This window comes from Anomaloglossus baeobatrachus, chromosome 8, assembly GCF_048569485.1.
Source record: "Anomaloglossus baeobatrachus isolate aAnoBae1 chromosome 8, aAnoBae1.hap1, whole genome shotgun sequence".
Taxonomy (NCBI): Eukaryota; Metazoa; Chordata; class Amphibia; order Anura; family Aromobatidae; genus Anomaloglossus; species Anomaloglossus baeobatrachus.
The window spans coordinates 113716044-113740323 of NC_134360.1; the positions used below are offsets into that span (position 1 = coordinate 113716044).

The 24280-nt window shown below is 41.8% G+C and overlaps 1 protein-coding gene across 7 annotated transcripts in view; it reads left to right on the top strand.

Annotated features, from left to right (window-relative positions):
* The window catches only part of PDE4DIP (phosphodiesterase 4D interacting protein), a 1984767-nt gene that overhangs the window by 931654 nt on the left and 1028833 nt on the right, over positions 1 to 24280 (top strand). For 6 of the 7 annotated variants that reach the window (XM_075321961.1, XM_075321954.1, XM_075321957.1 and 3 more), the window contains 2 exons: positions 2796 to 2912; positions 3258 to 3392. The exons of the other annotated variant lie outside the window; for it this stretch is intronic. In XM_075321961.1, the coding sequence (XP_075178076.1) occupies positions 2796 to 2912; positions 3258 to 3392 (252 nt within the window). The remainder of the gene's footprint in view (positions 1 to 2795; positions 2913 to 3257; positions 3393 to 24280) is intronic. 7 annotated transcript variants of the gene reach the window in all.

Consider the following 24280-nt stretch of genomic DNA (forward strand, 5'->3'; position numbering starts at 1 on the left):
TACATATAGACCAAAAAAAGGGTTCTTGAAAAAGATATCCCCTTTTGCAATACTCTAATCTCCATGTTTATTAGTGTATCACATATATATATATATATATATATATATATATATATATATATATATATATATATATATATATATATAAAAAATGCTTCATTGATATAACCAATACGGAGATTCAGAGTAGTGGAAAACAGTTGTCTTCGTTGGTTTTCTGTTTTTTTTTTTTTTGTCTTTTGTCATGCCATGTACTCCTTATTTTTCTTAATAGAATCATAATTGTATAATATATGTGTAATATTGAAGCTTTCAGCATAATAATGCTAATGTATCTAATCATGCATGTTTCGTTGCAGTCTTGTATAGATAAACTGCTTTGTAGCAGTTTTTTTCTTTTAGTTTCACTACGTCAGCACCTATGACTCACATAAAGGAAGTCAGCTGACGGTTCAGACTAGGACTCGTTAAAGCGCTAGCCACAACGCGAAACGGCTGTCGTCCGTCTGCCGCCCCCGCACTCCCCTCTCCCCCATTCCGTGATGTCTGTACTTACAGAATAAATCGCGCTATTCTCCAGAGTGAGCTGCCGCTTTCTTTCTTTATTTGGATATACTGTATATATGCGCTTTACTGTGTGGTGGCTGTGTAAGGATATCATACTGCATGAGAGGCTTTGTGGAGACCTCTTAATGTGTGAGGAGCTTTGTGGGGCCATAATACTGCATGGGGGACTGAGGAAACATCATACTATGTGAGGGCTGTGAAGGAGATTATACTGTGTGAAGGTCTTTGTGGGGACATCACACTTCAATGTGGGCTGTGAGGGGACATCATACTGCGTGGGGGACTGTGTAGAGACATCATACTGTGTGAAGGGCTGAGTGAAGACATCATAGTTTGTGAAAGGCTTTGTTGGGACATCATATTGTATGGGCGGCTTTGTGGGGACCTTATACTGTGTATGGCACTTTGTGGGGATATTGTACTGTTTGTCAGGCTAGGTGGGGACATACTACATGAGGGCCTTGTGGGGATACCAAACTTTGTGGGGAGCTGTGTTAGAACATCATACTGTGTGAGATGACATTATAATGTGTAAAGTGCTTTTTGGGGACATTAAACTGTGTAGAGGAACATCAGAGACTGGTTGTGGGGACATCATACTGTGTGACGCGTTTTGTGGGGACATTATATTATTTGAGGGGCTGTGTGGATATATCATACTACGTGGGGGGCTTTGTTGGGACATCATACTTTGTGGGGGCATCATTTAGTTTTAGGAGCTGTTGACCAATGTACAAGGGCTAATTAACAAGATCAGCATGATTGACTGCTTGTTATAAACTTTATGAAAACAGTAAATTATTTAGTTTTGTTTATCTGCTACAAATAAAAAGACATGGTACAATAAGCACTATGGTAACATATACATATATAATAGCAGTAGCAGCTATTCAACATATTTAATTCTGCTCAATAGTAAGTGATAAAAAATAATATAAAATAATAATGAGCAGAATTAAAGGGGTGCTCCAAAGGCTTAAGACATTTCAGTCAAAATCCCTATCTAGTTTTTGCTCCAATCTAAACTAATTTCTAATATGGCTGCATTAAAAATTCCCTACCTTTCCCTGACTACACTATCTAACCACTGTTGAGCTGTTTCTTCAACTTCCTGTCTGATGACACTTTGTTTGAAAATCCTAGTGCATGCCGAGGTACTGAAACGAAGTGTCATCAGGAGCAGAGGCTACAGTCACTGCCACAGCCTCTGCCCCCTCCCTGAAATGAAGCCTCATCAGCGATGCTCATTTAAGGGGCTTCCATGTATGTGGTCATTGTGCAATTTGCACAGTGACTGCCTGCTCTGTGTTGCTGGCTCAGATCAGTAGAGCCGTCAAGAGAGCAGAGCACACTGTTTGTGCACAGTGCCAGAGTTATCCAATGGTGTTCAGAGACCAGCGCCTCCCCTGCAGTGACATCATTTACGTCGCCTGACACTGCACAGTGACAGTGCACGCTGCTCTGTTGCCAGCTAGAGATCTGGGTAATTTTGCATGCACTCTGAAATGTTCCTGTACCCTCTTATCTAATTTAATGCAATAGTCTCTGCTCCAGAGCTACTTTCCCTGCAGTATAGATTGCCATGCACTAGAGATTTTGAATGTCTGTAAAGGCCCGCTTGCTCCCTTTTCTGCTGACCATCAATGCCTTTTCCTGACAAACACCAAAAATTCTAATTGAAGTAAAAGGGTAAAAAAACCGCAATGATTGTTACTGGGATTTGTGTTTGCAGCTTTCATTGTGTTTTAAAAATGTCCTGACAATATGATTCTCCAGGTCAGTTTAATTATGGCGATTTCAAACATAAGGTTTCTTATTTTAGTGGTAAAAAAACCCAAAACTCTGTGCCACCATTCTGAGACTCAGAACCCATTTACTTTTTCACTGCTGGACCTATGTGAGCTTTTTTTTTTTTAAACTCCAACCTGTAGTTTGTATGGATACAGCTTGATGACATATACAATGTTTTGATTTTTTTTTTTTAAAAGTGCAGAGAACCAAATATGACAATTATAATGTTTTCAATGTTTAATTAATGGTTTACATAATTTCATATATTTGATAGGTTTTACAGCACAGCAATGCTAAATATGTTTTTTTTATTTTATTTTTTCCAACTGTTTAATCTCTTATTTTTAAACTGGGAAAAAGGGGACAATTTCCATAATTTTTGTAACATATTATTTCAGCGGAGAGGTCATTAAAAAAGCCTTTTATTATGTCAACAGCTGGAAGTTTCTGCTCTACAGTCAATTATTATGAAACAGAATGAGCAGTTACGTGATCAAGCCGCGGACAATGATGCTCTCACGAGAAATATTCAGATAAAAGAAGAATTAATTAAGGTAAATTATAATTGACCATATCAATGAAAGTCTTGAAAACTCTCTGAATAAATTATCCCATCTGGAAAATGACCAACAGCGGAGAGTCAAGTAATCCATCAGCCACTTCCATTAAAGTACAAGATTCCTGGACAGCTAGGACTTTGGGGGAGAAGCCTTTGATTGACAACACCTTACATCAAGTGACTACGTTACTGAGTTTTTTCAAATATATTTGTACATATTATAAAGCGGCCAATCCCTTTAATCCAGATTGGTCAGAATATGGCTAAATGAGCAGCAGAAGTTATAAGTGATTTAACAAGGTGCATTAAAAGCTTACCATTTCTTATATTTTGAACATAGGATCTGCAAGTCAAGCTGGTCGATCCAGAAGACAAAACCACTGTGGAACTTTTAACACAGCAGATCTTCACTTTGAAGGAGAATATAGCGTCATTGAATTTCTCTAGCCAGGGTCACCTGAGACATACTCAAAAGGTATTTTAGGAGCATTGCTTATATCGGTTTTAGAGAACGTTTGTTAAAGGAAACCTGTTACTAGATTCATGCCACCTAATCCACAAGCAACATAAATCAGAGCCTGGCAATGCAATTAAGGCCAGGTATAATTTACTTAGAAACACTGTGGCGTTTTAGAGGTTAATAGTTTAACAAGCTGGCAAGTGACTATAGAGCAGAGGTCTCAAACACGCGGCCCACGGGCCACGTGCAGACCCTCAGGCTGCTTCGTGCAGCCCCCAGGCCTGTGCCTCTGTTCACTATCGCGGCCGGTGCAGGGGCCGCAGACACTGTCTGCGCATTATGTCTGATGAATGTTTTGCCGGCGCTGCTGACAGTGGCTGTGGCCCCTGCACCGGCCGCTATAGTCACCGGGGGCACGGGCCTGCAGACAGCAAGAAGCAGAGATGAGGCAGCCGAGGGAACGCAGGACAGGTGAGAAGAATGGTGTGGGGGGTTTTTTGTGTTGTTTTTTTTTTTTGTGTATGTGAAGGACGGCACATTAACCCCTTAGCGACCTATGATGCACTGGGTACGTCATTGCTCCCTGGTACTTAAGGACCTATGATGTACCCAGTACGTCATGGCGAAATCGCAGCACCGGAGCTCCATTGGCTGCGATCGCTGCAAATATCTTAGATGCAGGGAGGAGGGGACCTCAGGAGGGGTGGTGTCTCCTCCCCGGACCTATGGAGGCTGTGATTGGCTGACAAACGCCGCTCAGCCAATCACAGCCACTGTAATGTTTCAGCCATTGAAAATGGGTGAAACATTGCAATCCAGCCATGATCAGTGCAACTATAGCCCTGATCATTGGCTGGAGCTGGGTGATCTCTGTTTCACGCGCCCCCAGGTCTGATTGGAGAGACCAGCCTTGTGACCGATCTCTCCAATCACTGTGGATCTGGGGCTGGAGACCGCTCACCTCAGCTTCACTCCGGTGTCTGTGGAAGGTGAGGGGAGCGATCGGTAAGTTATAGCCACTGCACCCTTTCAACCACCGCCACTGTCCCTGCCCCTGCCCCCACCCGACCCATTACTGTAGGATGTGCACATTACTATAGAATAGGGACAAGGCTGGGGACTTTACTAATGGATGGGGACATTACAAGGATGGGCACAATACTATTGGATCGGGACTATGATGGGCACAGTACTACAGGATAGGGACATTACTACAAGGGGACAAGGATGGGAAACATTACTATAGGATAGGGACAAGGCTGGGGACATTACTAAAGGATGGGAACATTACAAGGATGGGCACAATACTATTGGATGGGGACATTAGTATAGAATGGGGACAAGGCTGGGGACATTACTATATGATGTGGACAGTATTACAGGATAGGGACATTGCTACAAGGGGACAAGGATGGAAACATTACTATAGGATAGGGATAAGGCTGGGGACATTACTATAGGATAGGGACATTACTATAGGATGGGGACATTACTATAGGATGGGGACAAGGTTGGCATATTACTATAGGATGGGCACATTACTGTAGGATGGGCACATTACTACAGAATGGGACAACTATATGATGGGGACAGTACTACAGGATAGGGAGATTGCTATAAGGGGGAAAAGGATGGGAAAACATTACTATAAGATGGGGACAAAGATGGACACATTACTACAGGATGGGCACATTACTATAGGTTGGGAACAAGGATGAACACATTACTACAGGATGGGCACATTACTATAGGTTGGGGACAAGGATGAACACATTACTACAGGATGGGCACATTTCAATAAGATGGGGACAAGTATGAGACACATTACAAGATGGGGACAAAGATGGGGAACATTACTATAGGATGGGGACAAGGATCAGTACATTACTGTAGGATGGGGACTAGGATGGGGCACAATACTACAAGGGGACAAGGATGGGCACATTACAACAAGATGGGGAACATTACTAAAAGATGTTGGTCAAAATTTCTATATAGTGCTAATTGTAACACTATTAGTTACAAGAAAGGTATAAAATGTAAAAAAGAAAAAAACAAAAACTCAAAATAAGGCATGACATTTTTTTTTACCATCAAAATTATTTTTTTATATATATATATATATATATATATATATATATTTAAACAAAGAATGTGCACATTTGTTATAATAAACAAGTGAAAAATGTTCAAAATCAGTGATCCAAAAGGTGTGTAAAAAAAAAAAAAAATATATATATATATATATATATATATATATATATCCAATTATGAAGGAGAATGGCACTCACCAGAATATTGCTGTATAAAATCGTGTTTATTCGGATTTGGAGGTTACATGTGCAGGGCAGGTAGGTGGGGAGGGAGAGCTATACACGTCCGACGACGGCCGTTTCGCACTTACAAAGTGCTTCAGCTGGTCTGGATGAACATGACATCATGTCCGTTTTTAACCACATAACCCATGTGGCTGATGTCAGACAATTAAAGTGAGTTAAAAACATTACATATCAACATATCTTAGGAATGCAGCAGTAGAATAATACAAAATATGCTTTTCCATAATAGAAAGATTACGGAGAACTTATCCTAGGAACACGCTTAAATCATTCTTATCGTTCAGACCTAAAGGGCCTGTGGCATTGAATTTCATTATATACTCTGCCTCTCTTCTAAGCAGAGACTTATGGGCGTCACCCCCTCTAACCGCAGGTTCAACCAAGTCTATCCCTGCAAAGGTCAGCACATTGCAATCCGCATCATGATAATTCTTTATGTGATTGATTAAACGCATAGACCCTACTCCACTCGCAATGGAATTCCTGTGTTCCCTGAACCTAATGAATAACTGTCGTATAGTTTTGCCAATTTAAAAATAATGGCATGGACAGTATATAACGTATACAACCATTTTAGTCCTGCAGGTAATCAGATGTCTTACCCTGTGTGAATGGCCTCCAATATCTAAAACTCTGCCCGTTCTATGGGAGGCACAGAACGAACAATTGCCGCATCTGAAATTACCTACAGGACCAACATGGTGCAACCACGATTTAGGGGGCATATAACGTTTTTTGACCAATATGTCACCGATATTTTTACAGCGCCTATATGTCAACAGAGGCTTATTAAGCGCCATTTCCTTTAATTCCTGGATCCCTTCAATAATGTGCCAGTTTTTATTTATAATTGTTTTTATCATTCGGTCCATAGGGCCATACTTAAAATTAAAAACAAAACGGTTCAATTGTTTTTTGGCACGTATATTACAAGATTTTCTTTTTTCTTGATTATCAGAAAGAAGTTTAATTTCTGCTTCTCTCTGTATCTGATTAATAAGATTGAGGGGATAACCTCTTTCCAGGAATCTATGTCTCAAATCAAGGGTCTGGGCTTTTAATCTATCTATACTATTAGTAATCCTATTCAGTCTTAGAAATTGTCCAAAAGGGACCGATTGCAACACGTGTCCTGGGTGAGCACTTTCATAGTGTAATAATGCGTATAATGCGTTTAATCAATCACATAAAGAATTATCATGATGCGGATTGCAATGTGCTGACCTTTGCAGGGATAGACTTGGTTGAACCTGCGGTTAGAGGGGGTGACACCCATAAGTCTCTGCTTAGAAGAGAGGCAGAGTATATAATGAAATTCAATGCCACAGGCCCTTTAGGTCTGAACGATAAGAATGATTTAAGCGTGTTCCTAGGATAAGTTCTCCGTAATCTTTCTATTATGGAAAAGCATATTTTGTATTATTCTACTGCTGCATTCCTAAGATATGTTGATATGTAATGTTTTTAACTCACTTTAATTGTCTGACATCAGCCACATGGGCTATGTGGTTAAAAACGGACATGATGTCATGTTCATCCAGACCAGCTGAAGCACTTTGTAAGTGCGAAACGGCCGTCGTCGGACGTGTATAGCTCTCCCTCCCCACCTACCTGCCCTGCACATGTAACCTCCAAATCCGAATAAACACGATTTTATACAGCAATAATCTGGCGAGTGCCATTCTCCTTCATAATTGGATGTTGCATCGTCTTTTTTCATGTGCACCCCAGAGCTGCTCTGATTCATATTGCCATATGGACCTGTTTTGTGTATAGTGCGGAGTGGTGCCCCGGTTCTTTTTTCTTTACATATTGAAGTTCACTTGTTCTCTTACCGGCGTGCACGCTCCATAGAAGCACTGCTGAATACAATTATTGAAGTCCTTTAATGATTGGATAGTGGATGGCTGAATCAGAAATTATGGAGGTCAGTGAATCTAATGGCAATGGACCTGGAATCCTGGCGGGGAGGGAAGACGCTTGCACGTTTTTCTTGGAATGTGACAGTAAAGCTGATACGGACATCCTAAGTGTTAAATCACTGGAACACAGAATCTCTAATTTAGCAGAAAAAGAGATTTCATTATTTTGGTCAGTACAATCTCTGAGATCTTATAAAGATTGCAAAAGGGTTCCAAGAGGACTCAGAGTTATGAAAGCTATCTCCTTTTACCAAGATGATGCCGATTTTAAACAGTTGTGGAATGAAGTACAGGCGGAGTGCTCTCTTAAATTCCTGGACTTAGTATTGCAAAAGAATGAGCAGGAACACACTAAAATAACAGCTGAACTAATCAGATTGAGGAAGGAACTTGAAACACGTCTTTCAAAAGAACAATGGAATCGTTTTTTACAGAATCTGGATAAAAAACTAATCCCTTATCAGTCTGTTGTCAAAGAGCGTAAAAAAGAAAAATTCTTACGTGACAAAATAGATTATGATACGAACAATGTCTTTAAATGGAATAAAAATAATGAAAATATCCCCTTTTTTAAAAAAGGTAGATCAAAGAAAAAATTTTGTAAAACCGCAAAAAATAAAAAATCTGCATGGACAACGGATTCCGATTCTAGTGGACAAGATGAACCTCCACCCTTAAAGAGAAAGTTCAGTGATGATAGAACAGCAACCAATACATCTATTAACCCTTTAGAAGGAGGACAAGAAGAGGCCGGGGGAGGAACAAGCAAACAGCTGATGGGGAAAAGAAAGAATGTGTCGTGGAGGGACTAACACCTTGCACCCCAGATAATAAGAAAAAAATATTTAATCTCACTGACCATATTTTGGATGCAGATATGATTTCAGTGCTTGAGAAGGGTCTAAATTTCTGTGTTCCAGAACCTTTTGACTTGGTGGATTTTGAAATCGATTTATATAAAGCCTGCCGGAAACTGCATTTAAAAAAACATTTTTCTAATATGGATAGGGACACTGAGAAAAATCGCATAGGCCCCCTGGGTTTCTCATATCAGGGCTCTGAAATCAGTAAGGTCGCATATGATGCATTGCATCTTTTGACTCTGACCAATGACAGTGTTGATATGACATTATTACCAACGGTCAAAAGCAAATCAATAGCAGATACAGGTTTTTCCGGAGGGATCAAATCATCATTTTTTCCACCGGTATCCCCGGGGAATAGTATTGACTTGTTTTATGAAATTGTAATGAAGGATATGAGAGCCTTAAAATATCCCTCCTTGAAAAACAATTTATCTGCGGTTGAAAAAACTGCTTTGGAAAAAATTAAATTGTTAAAAAATGTCACTATAAGGAAGGCTGACAAGGGTGGAGCAATGGTCCTTTTGTCCACTGATTATTATTTAGAAAAAGCAAAACACCATCTTGACAATCGGTCTGTATATCAGAAACTAGACAGTGATCCCACAACTAGATTGAAAGAGAAATTACGTAGTTTCCTGAATGGACAGGTGGCGGCAGGCTTTATTACAAATAATAGGGCGGAAAAATTGTTCCCCCCTTTTCCAACCAAACCACATTGGTACTGGTTACCTAAAGTGCACAAATCTGAATCCAGACCACCAGGGAGACCCATAGTTTCAGGGACAGGGTCCCTCACCGAGCCCCTTTCGGCATATCTAGATTGGTTGCTACATCCATTATTGGAGACTATTCCCTCCTTTGTGAGAGATACAGGGGATCTGGTGAAACAGTTAGAGCATTTTGAGTGGCAAGAAACATTCTGCTGGGCTTCACTGGATGTGGAAAGCCTTTTCACCAGAATACCACAACAGCTGGGTATTAGCACCATAATAGAGATGCTGAGGGGTCTAGGTGAGGATAACCTTCTTATAAATTTTGTAGAACAAGCTCTGACATTTGTTCTGAAAAATAATACCTTTAAATTTGGCCACACCTGGTTCTTGCAGAGCAGCGGAGTGGCCATGGGGACCCCAGTTGCTTGTACCTTCGCAAACCTTTTCCTTGCACACTTGGAAGACAATTTGATTTATAGTCCCAACAATCCTTATATAAAACATATAAGAAAATATTTACGTTTTGTCGACGACGTGCTGATTGTCTGGGACGGGGACAGAGAGCAATTCGAGTCCTTTGTGACATATCTGAATTTAAATAATAATTACAACATGTTGTTCACACATCTGTTTGGGGGTCAGACTATAGAGTTCCTGGATGTTAAATTAACTGCCCAGGATGGGAGGATTATACGGGAGCTCTATAGAAAACCTACCACAGTGAACACATTATTACACTATGAAAGTGCTCACCCAGGACACGTGTTGCAGTCGGTCCCTTTTGGACAATTTCTAAGACTGAATAGGATTACTAATAGTCCAGATAGATTAAAAGCCCAGACCCTTGATTTGAGACATAGATTCCTGGAAAGAGGTTATCCTCTCAATCTTATTAATCAGATACAGAGAGAAGCAGAAATTAAACTTCTTTCTGATAATCAAGAAAAAAGAAAATCTTGTAATATACATGCCAAAAAACAATTGAACCGTTTTGTTTTCAATTTTAAGTATGGCCCTATGGACCGAATGATAAAAACAATTATAAATAAAAACTGGCACATTATTGAAGGGATCCAGGAATTAAAGGAAATGGCGCTTAATAAGCCTCTGTTGACATATAGGCGCTGTAAAAATATCGGTGACATATTGGTCAAAAAACGTTATATGCCCCCTAAATCGTGGTTGCACCATGTTGGTCCTGTAGGTAATTTCAGATGCGGCAATTGTTCGTTCTGTGCCTCCCATAGAACGGGCAGAGTTTTAGATATTGGAGGCCATTCACACAGGGTAAGACATCTGATTACCTGCAGGACTAAAATGGTTGTATACGTTATATACTGTCCATTCCATTATTTTTATATTGGCAAAACTATACGACAGTTATTCATTAGGTTCAGGGAACACAGGAATTCCATTGCGAGTGGAGTAGGGTCTATGCGTTTAATCAATCACATAAAGAATTATCATGATGCGGATTGCAATGTGCTGACCTTTGCAGGGATAGACTTGGTTGAACCTGCAGTTAGAGGGGGTGACGCCCATAAGTCTCTGCTTAAAAGAGAGGCAGAGTATATAATGAAATTCAATGCCACAGGCCCTTTAGGTCTGAACGATAAGAATGATTTAAGCGTGTTCCTAGGATAAGTTCTCCGTAATCTTTCTATTATGGAAAAGCATATTTTGTATTATTCTACTGCTGCATTCCTAAGATATGTTGATATGTAATGTTTTTAACTCACTTTAATTGTCTGACATCAGCCACATGGGTTATGTGGTTAAAAACGGACATGATGTCATGTTCATCCAGACCAGCTGAAGCACTTTGTAAGTGCGAAACGGCCGTCGTCGGACGTGTATAGCTCTCCCTCCCCACCTACCTGCCCTGCACATGTAACCTCCAAATCCGAATAAACACGATTTTATACAGCAATAATCTGGTGAGTGCCATTCTCCTTCATAATTGGATGTTGCATCGTCTTTTTTCATGTGCACCCCAGAGCTGCTCTGATTCATATTGCCGTATGGACCTGTTTTGTGTATAGTATAGTGCGGAGTGGTGCCCCGGTTCTTTTTTCTTTACATATTGATATATATATATATATACATACATACATATATATCTATATATATATATATATGGTACCAATGAAAATGTCACTTTGTCTTGCAAAGAATGCGAGCCCCCAAATTATTTTTTTTCCTCTGTGCGGCCCATAGACCCAGTCGAGTTTGAGACCCCTGCTATAGAGAGACCTGACTAGTGTGGTGTGGCCCTCTGCTAGCTCTCACATCCCGCTCCATGGGATTGACAGGCCTCTCCCTATGTACAAACCTGAAAGAACCTGTCATTGAACTGAAGGGAGGCGTAAAAGAGTCGGCCGAGGGCTGAGCTTGGTGAGCCATGTCTTTATCTGTTGTATAGTCCTGGCCAGCTTTTCAAACTATATTTTCTCTGAAACACAGCAGCAGAGAAAGGCATATGTTTGTTAATCTAACCATCATGAGACATGAAATAGTCGCAACTGAAAAAATCACAACTCACAGCCGGCTCCTTTGCGTGTGTCGTAGGGGCTAAGCATGTGGCCAGTAGTGTGTATGCAGTGGTCATATATATCCCTTTCACTTCGATCCACACATATAACTAAAGTCACATCCAGCAGCTGACCCTTAGCATATGTACATATAGAGACTCATGCATAACTAGCATATATTGTGCATCCCTTCATAAACATGTGCAGGATGCCGAAACCACAGACCTACATGTACAGTAAATGGGAAATAACAAGTAATTACAAATGTAAGTTTACCTGTGCAAAAAAAATACAAACGTACTGTGACCTTTAACCCCTTCAGCCCCCGGGCACTTTCCGTTTTTGCGGTTTTGTTTTTTGCTCCTTTTCTTCCGAGAGCCGTAACTTTTTTATTATTCCGTCAATCTTGCCGTATGAGGGCTTGTTTTTTGCGGGATGAGTTGTACTTTTAAATGAAACCATAGATTTTACCATATATTGTACTGGAAAACAGCAAAAAAATTCTAAGTGTGGAAAAACTGCAAAAAAAGTGTGACCGCACAATAGTTTTTGGGATGTTTTATTCACCGTGTTCACTATATAGAATAGATCCGTCCAAGGTCGTGAAGGGGTTAAAACCCTTTCACTGAGTATGTCTATGTATATGCTATCACACACTGGCATCTGGAATATCTATACAATACGTAGATATATAATGTCTACTGAAATGTAATTACAAAACTGAACAAAAAAGACATAAGAGAATTGGGGCAAAAAAATTTATATTTTATTGTATATCTCAAATATAAAGACTGATTTCATGCCCAAAATTATAAGACACCAAAACCAGATCATTTTAGCATAGGTAGAGTGATAAGGCACAATGATCATAACTAGGGATGAGTGAATGTATTCGCCACTATTAGGTATCCGGCGGATAATGGGGTATTCGAGGTATTCGGTATCCGACGGCTAGTATGGTATTCGCTCCGATATTTTCATTTCTGGACTTCCTGGCGCCTTTTTCCAGCCAATGAACACATCTGACGTTGCTTGCCCTCACAGTAACGCCGCAGCCATCTTTGTTGTGGTGTTACTGTGATTGACTTGGCTGCACAGCGTCATAGGGGCTATATAAGGCTACTGCCATTTTGTGTGCACGCATTCATTCCGGAGCTGCCGGTGTAGCTATACTGTGTGTGGTACAGCGTTTTTTCAGCCAACTAATACTAGTCCTTCTAAGGTCTGAAGCTATTTAGCATTAGCTGTTAGCAACTGTGTAAATTATAGAAACAGTTATAGAGACAGTGCAGTTTGTTCTATGAGATAGTGTTTCTGCTGCTGAATCCAAAATAGTCCTTATAAGGGCTGAAGATATTTAGCATTAGCTGTTAGCGACTCTGTAAATCATAGAAATAGGTATAGGGACAGTGCAGTTCGTTCTATTGTGGCGCCCCTGACCTGATCAGGCACCACTGAGTACTGCACCCATGCTGGGACAGTGCTTCCAGGTAATTCCAAAGGCCAGAATGAGGTGTCTACGCACAGACACATAGCAACCAGGTCTCCCACACCACTAGATCGGACCCTTGGGCAGTCCCTAGAGGGTTCTGACCTTCAATTCTTATCAAGGGGTGTAGTGGAGGGGCTAGAAGTTAAGCTGCAGAGGCCGTCAGGAAGGAAGTGGAGTGAGCCAGTCTGGTAGCAATGAGCGCGGTTGCTAGGAGATGGGGACGCGCGCACATGCTAGTGAGACCCTGCATATGAAGTAGCCGTTAGAAGGGGAGAACGGTTACCAGAGAGACAGTCAGAAAGACGCTGAGGGAGTCAGTCGGTCAAGTATGGGGACTCCTGGTGACTAGGCACGCACGGGGAACAGGTCCCTAGAGTAGACGTCCATTTATTGATCTGCTAAACCTGCCGGTGAGGGGAACTACAAGTCCCTCACCAACCATCTAGCGTCCAAGCCTCAGCAGCAACGAGGGGGCCCATAAGGAGGATCGAGCCTGGAGCCATCTTCCTTGGTCCATGCTGCCGGCAAATGGGCCAAAAAGGGGAGAAAAGGCAGTAGCGACTTCCCTGGAAAACTGACATACCTGTTGCCAGAAATAACCAAGTGAAGACCCTGTGGCATCCCTAAGGTGGAGTGATGTCCCTGAGGCGACTACTGCAGGTGGGCGACACATCTCGCGTCACGAACAGGATCAAGGACTATGTGCGCCTCAGCGGTCTGATTGAGAAATTTGAACCGCCGCCATTTTGTCATCGTTAAAAGTGTGCGATTTTAAAAGCTGCAGCCCGCGCAGAAGAAAAGGTAACCGCCCACGAAGAGGAGTAACTGACCCAGCATGGGAAGAGCGCTCTGACACAGTGGAAGAAGAAGATGATAATGGCAATTAGAAACCTGCGGTTGTCGGTGCAGCGAGGCCCGCCTGGAGGCACCGCCCACGCTCAACTGGAGTTATTGTCAGCAATAGCGACCCTGCTACGGTATGTCTCCAGCATGAATCTGAGTGAATGCAAAACCATCCCTGTTCCACCTGGTATGCTGACCCCTCCGACATTGTCATCAGAAGCCGGTGCGATGTCTGGTGCGATGCCCGATGTGATGCCCGATGCGATGCCCGATGCGATGTCCGCTGCGATGACCGGTGCGATGCCCGATGCGATGTCCAGTGCGACGTCCGATGCGACACCCGATGCAACACCTGATGTGACGCCCGCGGTTAGACCAGACCAGGCCACAACGCCTCCTGTCTCAGTTGCCCGACCAGAGGTGGTCACAGCACCCCAGTCGCTGACTGGGGATCCAGCTCCTACCCCCAGACCAGAAGCGGTCACAGTGCCCCAGTCGCTGACTGGGGAACCAGCACCTGCGCTCCGACCTGAAGTGGACAAAGAACTGGCTCAGTTAAAGAGAGAACTGGATGCTCGGTTTCCAGCACACCTGGTGGAGAGGTACCTGATCAAAAAGCTGCCACTCAACCGACCAAAGGAAGTTGCAGCACCCTCTGCGAGAGGGGGAGGCCGGGAGGTCGCGCTGCTGTTCCCCCAATGACTGGAAGAGGTTGCAGCACCCTCCGCCAGGGAGGGAGAAGAGGTCCAGCCACCATCACTGCTGTTCCCCAATGACCGGAAGAGGTCGCAGCACTCCCTGCCAGAGAGGAAGAAATGGCCACAGTAAGTCTCGGCATGTATATTACCTGGTTGCCTGCTGATGACCAGGTGATGTCAATGCAGAGGCCAGCCCACAGAGAGCGATGGGAGGTGAGAGCCGGTCGCCCACGCCCCTTGTAGAGATAGAAAAAGTATAGTATAGTCAATTTAGTATAGGTTAAAAATGTTGTTCATGACAGTTAAAGTAACGTTTAAGAAAATGTTGCCTGCAAGAACTTTTGCGTGAACTTTTTAAGTTTTCCTTTTTAGCACCAGGTATTGTGCTTTTTTTATGGACCATAGGTTATGAACTGACTATAGCCACAAACTCTCGCAGTGTAAAAAGATACCTCAGTAGTACCAACCCTCAGTGTGCCTGGTTATGGGGCATGGCTCTGCACCACCAGGGAGCACGCCTGTTTATGGGGCCTGCTCTCAAACGCACAGAAGCTGGTACGCCTGTTTATGGGGCCTACCCTACACCACCCTCCTCAGGAGAGGAAGATTGGAGGAAATGTCTGGGATACAGATGGCGATCTGCTTTCTGGAAGTTTCTGGGTGGGTCCAGGACTCGTGGGTGGTGGTGGAATGGTACCTGGTATGTTTATATGTAAATGTCTCCCCTGTGTGGGAAAAATTGTATTTCATTTTCTTGTCTTTGCAGCCCGAGGACGTGCTGTTGATAACCAAGGGGGAAAGTGGTGCCCCTGACCTGGTCAGGCACCACTGAGTACTGCACCCATGCTGGGACAGTGCTTCCAGGTAATTCCAAAGGCCAGAATGAGGTGTGTACGCACAGACACATAACAGCCAGGTCTCCCACACCATTAGATGGGACCCTTGGGCAGTCCCTAGAGGGGTCTGACCTTCAATTCTTATCAAGGGGTATAGTGGAGGGGCTGGAAGTTAAGCTGCAGAGGCTGTCAGGAAGGAAATGGAGTGAGCCAGTCTGGTAGCAGTGAGCGCGGTTTCTAGGAGACGGGGATACGCGCACACACTAGTGAGACCCTGCACGTGAAGTAGCCGTTAGCGGGGGGAGAACGGTTACCAGAGAGTCAGTCAGAAAGACGCTGAGGGAGTCAGTCGGTCGAGTACGGGGACTCTGGTGACTAGGCACGCACTGGGAACAGGTCCCTAGAGTAGACGTCCATTTATTGATCTGCTAAACAAGTCCCTCACCAACCATCTAGATTCCGAGCCTCAGCAGCAACGAGGGGGCCCATAAGGAGGATCGAGCCTGGAGCCATCTTCCTTGGTCCCCACTGCTGGCAAACGGGCCAAAAGGGGAGAAAAGGCAGTAGCGACTTCCCTGGATAAATCCCACGGTACTTCAAGTCAGGGGTTATCCGAAACAAGAAGTGCTAGGAAGGCGAGTTAACGGTTACCCTTAGACCGGCCTAAAGGATACCTGGTTTCTCCTGGTTTAATCTCAGCATCGCCCGGGTACCTCACAAAACATCTAAAAGTGAGTAAAAATAAGTTGACTTTCCGGACTTAGACTGAGTTATTCTGGGACCTGTTGTTCTACACACCCGAGCCCCTGGGTCCAGCCTCACTCATGGGAGGACACACCATCCGACTGCAGACTCCATCAGCCCCAGACGCCCGTTAAACCTGCAGTGGCGTTAAACCTGCATCACGACTCCTATATATATATATATATATATATATATATATATATATATATATATATAAAACCGACATACCTGTTGCCAGAAATAACCAAGTGAAGACCCTGTGGCGTCCCTAAGGTGGAGTGATGTTGTGAAGCCCCACAGGTGTTGTGTCGGTGCATTACCTTCAGGGACTCCACGTGGAGGGTCTGGTCACAGGTAGGGAACCTTCTCTTTAGGATTTTCGTGACGCCACCCTCGGTATTGCGGTCAGGGGACCGCCGCTGCAGGTTAAGGGACGCCTGGGGTTGTTGGTGGGTGCAGTTAGATGGTGTGGCCCCCCGAGAGTAGTGCTGGCCCCAGGGCCCGTTTTGAGTGGGTGGAACCACATGGCGCAGAATGACTCAAACACAGTCCAGGAAGTCTTTTAACGTGTTTACTCACTGTTTGGTGGTTACTGCGAGTTGCCCGGGCGACACTGTGATAACCAGGTGGAACCAGGAATCCCAGAAGGCTGTTCCAAGGGTAGCTGTCCACTCGCCCTCCTTGCACTCCTTTTGTTTGGGAGTACCCCTTACATGAACTATGGTAGGATTCCTCCAGGGAAGCTGTTTCTGACCCCCGCTCCCCTTTCTGGCCCGTCTGCTGACAGCGTAGACCTTGGTGGGATGGCTTCTGGCCCTATCTTCTTATGGGCCTCCTGGTTGCTGCTTGGGTTCGGACTCTGTGCTGTGGTGGTTAGGGCGTGAAGTACCCCCACCTGAAGGTTGAGCAGCTCTGGATGATTAGCTGTCTGCTCTGGGGACCTGTCTCCCCTTGCGTGCTGGAATACCGGTGATCCCCTTACTCGGCCACCTCTCTCTGGGTGTCTTTCAGGCTGACCCACAGGTACCCGTTCTCCTCCGTTTTCAGCTACTGCACTCCGCAGGGCCTGGCTAGCATGAGAGACCCTCTGCTCCCTTCCATACTCCTGAACACTCTGCTTCAGACCCCTTGCTCCTCCTTCTCTTCCTGTCTGCTCTGCTTCCTAGCAACCAGCCTCTGAGCACACCCCTTGATGGGAATTGAAAGTTAACTCCTTCTGGCTACCCAAGGGTCCCTTCTAATGGTGACCTGGTCACCAAGTGTTTGTATGTGCACACCTCATCCTGGCCCTTGGAGATTACCTGAAAGCACTGCCCCAGGATGGGTGCAACACTCTGTGGTGCCTGACCAGGTCAGGGGTGCCACAATGTCCCTGATTCGACTTCTTCAGGTGGGCGACACACTATGAGAGAGTGTTCCTGCTGCAGAATCCAAAATAGTCCTTATAAGGGCTGAAGACAGTGTCCACTGTGTGCTAGCTGCTGTGTAAATCATAGAACAAGGTATAGGGACAGTGTTACTGCATTGCTTAGTCAGGTGATAGCTGTTCCTTTTAAAGCTGCAAAAAAAAAAAAAATCCTCTTATTAGTGGTGCATACGATCTGTTACTGCAGTCACCTGCCCAATGAGCGTCCTTATCACAGGCTTTCATTCCAGGAGTTTGTCTCCTCTTTCCCGTGCCCATTGCGAATTGCAGCCTGTGTGACTCACCTCATACACATAAGGTTTTCACCAAAGGGATGTAACATTTTCCCTCTTTCAATGTGGACTGTAGTAAGTGAGTGTTACCATATATATACAAAGGTTCCTCTTTCTCATAGCTTAAAGCAGTTTGTCTACGGTAACGCGGACATAGACCCGTGAGATATAAGATTTGTTTCCTATAATAGAGTCAGTAAACATAGTCATTATCATCGCTGACCACCTGTCCCCCTTCTTTAACATCGTTATACATGTTATGAAACCTAGAAGCATGATAGCAGATTCCTATAATTTCTCCACCATAGTTTTTAGAGATACTTTAACTCAAATAATTAGATAAGGACAAAGAGACAGAAATCAGAGTATATTGTATCAAAAAAAAATTTTTTAATAATATTCTTCAAAATATTTTTATAAAAACACTTTTTTATTTCAAATTGCTAAAATCATCACAAGGTCAAGAAAAAACATCACCAGAAAAACCATATAAACACATAAACAGAGGGGATCTCTGATCCAAAGGATTATTGGTGAAAAAGGCAGAGGATCATTTCATATAAAAAAATCTATATCATAAAAATATCACCCCTGTCCCTTCACCAACATCCATAGTACAGCACTAATACATATATTAATTGATAAATATACAGATATATAAATATTATATCGATATATCAATAAATATACATATAATAGCTCCAGTGTAAATAGCCAATGTTCAAAAGGAAGGTTTTTACTCCTATAGACAAGAGCGGAATAAACGAGGAATCTCCTCTATATAAATATAACTTCTCCTTTAAGAATGATATTTCCTATGTCCATAGGTTTAATAAGGGGCAATGAGTTATAGTTTATTTAATAGCTTGCCCACTCAAGCTGTTTATAAATGCCCACTCCTCCCAAATAGCATGAATTACTCCCTTAACAGCAGGGGCCAATAATAAGTGTAACAGACATCAATTTGCCATACTTGCCAAATATAAGGTCAGAGACACCCTCAAAAGCTTGACGTACATTTCAAGGGAAACCTTTTCATCAGGAGGCTGAAATCGAGACAGGAGGGTTGGTTATTTATACAGTTCATCAGCCAATAGTCGGCACCACAAAAGATCCACGTGTATTTCAGCTGATATTCACTATCGGTATCCAGGCAATTAAAGACGCTTCTCTCCCTGACCATTACACAGAGTCCAAGACTTCCTTCACAGACTAGCAGAATTGTTTATATTATTACTAAGCAACCAGTGAGCTCATGTTAAATAGCCGGGAGAGAACACCTGCTGCCACAAGAACCTAGCGTGCTGCTTTAAACAGTGCACAGAACTGATTTTCATTTTAGCTATCCAAGTCGAAGTCATCAACTCAGTTCTATACTACTACATTCTGCATATTAATAATAGACATTTTTTACCACATCATTTAGTTAGTTAATTTATAAAAATGTAGCAATTTGACACATATCGCACTGAGCCGCCTGGTGTCAATACCCTACAGGCATATATCAATCTTTATATTGATAGGGAAAGCATATATACTTAAACTTTTAAGGAGGAGTTCACATATAAACCTAATTTCTTCCCCAAGTATACCTATCATTAATCAGAATAGTGACCGGAGTTCACAGGCAGCGAGACAAGACTTTTTGTTTGCTTTTCTCTCCCACCGCTATTACATATCATCCTAGTATTTCCTTCTCAGACTCACTAGATTTATAGCTGCAGCCTGTCTGCAATGAAAAAGAAGAAAACCCGCAACAGATCGTCAGTATACACTGGGCACTAAATTCTTCAGGATATTTTTCTGCCTCATGCTTATATCATCTATATTCAGAAAAGAGAGGCATACAATCGCTATCTATAAATTAAACAAGATACTAATTTCTATCATAAGATACCATTATTAGATTTTATATACTGAGAGTTGAAAAAACTTGAAAAAATGTGAACAAATAAATAAAATAATTCCCATTCATCAGCGCCAACTATTATATACTAATATAACTTCCATATATATCATATATAAATATAACTTCCATATATATCATAAGGGAAAGGAACCAATGTATTATATTAAGTAAAGATCTCAGGAAAAAATATTTTTTCTATATTTAATATTTTATTATTCTTTTATTATAATTATGTTTTATTTCTATATTACTTTAGACTTAATCAATTCCCATTTTAGATAGATATAGCGGACGACATATGGCGCCTGAATAGAGGAAATAAACAAAAATAAATGGAAAACAAAAAAAAAAAAAATAAATAATATATTAAGGTAATTCCACGCTGCGGCATATCACGAAGTCAACACATCTTACCGTCAATAAGACAGTGTATGTGTCAAGGCTTCACAGTTTTTGCCGCGCCTGTAAGTCCCATTATCCTCGGACAAGCGCACCATCCACTATATGAACCAAATAACCCCTAGTTAAAACTGCTTCAATACATTATGGAAGTATATCATATATTTACATATTACTGTATTCTCCATAGATCTACACAAATTTACATGAACAAAAACATACATGTAAAAAAATTATATATTTATCAACAGGACAAATACAGCTTCTTGAAATTAGTTCTCTTTCTTGAATTGATGTGCATCATTTTCAATCGCAGGTATGCAAAAAGATTTTTTTCTCTGAAACCACCCGATGTGATCATGCCGAAAAACACATATTTAAGATGAAAAGAACTGTATAAATAAAAAACACACACAGAATTAATAAAAACATAAGACATATAAGTACAACATTAAAATTGTAGGTTAAGAACACCCCGCCCCATAAAAAATCCAGACCCGAAGGAATCCTTAATCTTGTCACAAAAAACTTGAGAAACCAAAACTTTCATTTAGACCCACTGGACTGATGGAACCCAATTTATAAATCCACCAACGCTCTTTTTTTGCAAGTACCTTAAACAGATTCCCTCCTCTTACTCCTAAATCTACTCTATCGATGGCCTTAATTTTCAACATTTTTGAATCGGATTTATGATGGATTTTAAAATGTTTAGCCAACGTTTTTAACTGTTCTAAATCCCTAGCAGTCTTTGCTTTTTCAATATCTCTAACGTGCTCACGCACCCGTATTTTTAGTTCGTGGGTCGTCATTCCAATATATATTTTTTCACATGGACATGTAGCATGGTATATGACGCTCTTTGATTAGCACGTTAGAGTATGTATAATTTTATACACTCTGGTTCCTTCAGCATTCTTAAATTGTTTGGTTTTCACCAGATTTCCACATGCCTTTAAAGGCCGCAAGGATGAAAACCTTGTAGATCTGAAATTACTTTTTTATTTTCTCTTTGCGGGAGATAGTGGCTGCGCACCAAATGATCCCTAAGATTAGGTGACCTTTTTGCCGTAATTGAAGGTTTTGGTGGCAGTATTCTCTTCAAGGTGGAATCTGTAAACAAAGTACTGCAGTGTTTCTGAACTATCATTTGAATTTCATCCCAGTTGTCATTAAAAGGGGTAATCAATCTGACTACAGCTCCATCCGTCTCCGATAATTTGGGACTATTCTTGTAAATCAACTCATTTCGTGATGTATTACGGGCACAATTTAGAGCCTTCCTAATTGAACGATGGGTATAGCCCCTCTCTCTGAATCTACTATACATATCCCTAGCCTGTAACTCAAAATCCTCCTCTGTGGAGCAAACTCTCCTCAGACGAAGGAATTGGCCAGTAGGGATACCTCTGATATTACTGGGAGGATGTGAGGACCTAGCATGAAGCACTGTGTTGGTTGCAGTTGGTTTTCTATATAAATCGGTGGCAAGTTCTCCCTGAGCATTAACATGAATATTGATGTCCAAAAAATTAACATTCCGGCCAGATTCATATGTAAGCCTAATATTCTTCTGGTTGGAGTTGAGGTGACCCATCGTGACATCCAGTTCATCTAGGGAACCCTCCCAGATGAACCAGATGTCATCGATATATCTTATCCAATTATGTATCCTCTCAACTCCAACCACCGGATTGGTCAGAAATATCTCCCGTTCCCAGGCCCCAAGGAACAGGTTGGCATACGAGGGGGCACAAGCCGCCCCCATCGCTGTTCCTTGGAGCTGGAGATATATCTGACCCGAAAAAATAAAAATGTTATGGGTTAATACGAATTCCAACACCTGCATTAACAGATCAATCAATGAGGGATCCAGTGAACCCATCTTCAAAAACCAAAGGACCGCTTCCATTCTGTCCTGATGCCGAATAGACGTGTATAAACTCTCCACGTCTACTACAACCATCAAGGAATTTTCCAATTTTCCTTTTGAACATTGGCTATTTACACTGGAGCTATTATATGTATATTTATTGATATATCGATATAATATTTATATATCTGTATATTTATCAATTAATATATGTATTAGTGCTGTACTATGGATGTTGGTGAAGGGACAGGGGTGATATTTTTATGATATAGATTTTTTTATATGAAATGATCCTCTGCCTTTTTCACCAATAATCCTTTGGATCAGAGATCCCCTCTGTTTATGTGTTTATATGTTTTTTCTGGTGATGTTTTTTCTTGACCTTGTGATGATTTTAGCAATTTGAAATAAAAAAGTGTTTTTATAAAAATATTTTGAAGAATATTATTAAAAAAAATTTTTTTGATACAATATACTCTGATTTCTGTCTCTTTGTCCTTATGTTATGAAACCTATATTTAAAGTTTCAGGCCGTCTTCTATGGATCATACACATTGGTATTAGCTTTAATTGCTTTCCTTGTGCCCTTCATTAGTTTCTACTGACAGTTCTTTGAGAAAGGCATAGCTTGCCGAAAACGTTCTGTGACACTGTCTGTAAAATACCAATTTTCACCACGGACTATACTACAATAAAAAGATATTTTTTGAACATAATTCTTTGGAGTGTGCCGGAGTTATTTTCTATTATTATTTACGATCTGTTACTGCAGTGTGTGATATAGGGAGAGCTTATTCACAGGCAAGGAGAGATTTAAAGCTGTCCTCCTAACATCTGCTACTAATAAATCAACAATCTCAGCACTGCTACATCCCTTGTGTCTGTTATACTAGCAATAGGTATTACAACTTGCAAAAAAAAGGGTCCCAAAATTGTAAAAACAACGGGTTCAGGTGTAGTGTAGTGCCTGTCAGCCACCATCTCAATTCACAGTCTGAGTATTACCAAATTTGTATTAATACTAGGTGTCAGTGGCACAACTTCTGCCTCAAGGCCAGTACCTTCCTAGCAGCCACCTGGTGAAATTTTGGGGGCTTCATACCTTGCAGAACCTACATAGTGGCTTGCTGCAACTAACACACATTCTCAGTGTTACCAAATTTGTATTAATACTAGGTGTCAGGGGCACAACTTCTGCCTCAAGGCCAGTACCTTCCTATCAGCCAGCTACTGTAATTTTGGGGGCTTCATATTTTACAGAACCTACCTAGTGGCTTGCTCTTACTAAAACATTGAGTGCCAAAATCCAATACTAAAATAAAAGTGTTGTCAAACCCTGTTTTCTTATGGGGCTGAAAGACATTCACAACATCTTTGTCGACTGCTCCAAGTGGTAGTTTGTCCAATAAAGGTACCTTTTGGTTTTTAGACTTACAGAAACAGCTATCGTGAGAAACTATTAACACAAGTTTAACAACCCGGCATACAGTCATATGAAAAAGTTTGGGCACCCCTATTAATGTTAACCTTTTTTCTTTATAACAATTTGGGTTTCTGCAACAGCTATTTCCGTTTCATATATCTAATAACTGATGGACTGAGTAAAATTTCTGGATTGAAATGAGGTTTATTGTACTAACAGAAAATGTGCAATCCGCATTTAAACAAAATTTGACCGGTGCAAAAGTATGGGCACCTCAAGATAAAAGTGACATTAATATTTTGTAGATCATCCTTTTGCAAAAATAACAGCCTCTAGTCTCTTCCTGTAGCTTTTAATGAGTTCCTGGATCCTGGATGAAGGTATATTTGACCATTCCTGTTTCCAAAACAATTCCAGTTCAGTTACGTTTGATGGTCGCCGAGCATGGACAGCACGCTTCAAATCATCCCACAGATGTTCAATGATATTCAGGTCTGGGATGGCCATTCCAGAACATTGTAATTGTTCCTCTGCGTGAATGCCTGAGTAGATTTGGAGCGGTGTTTTGGATCATTGTCTTGCTGAAATCTTCAACTTCCCTGTCTTCCCTGACCTTC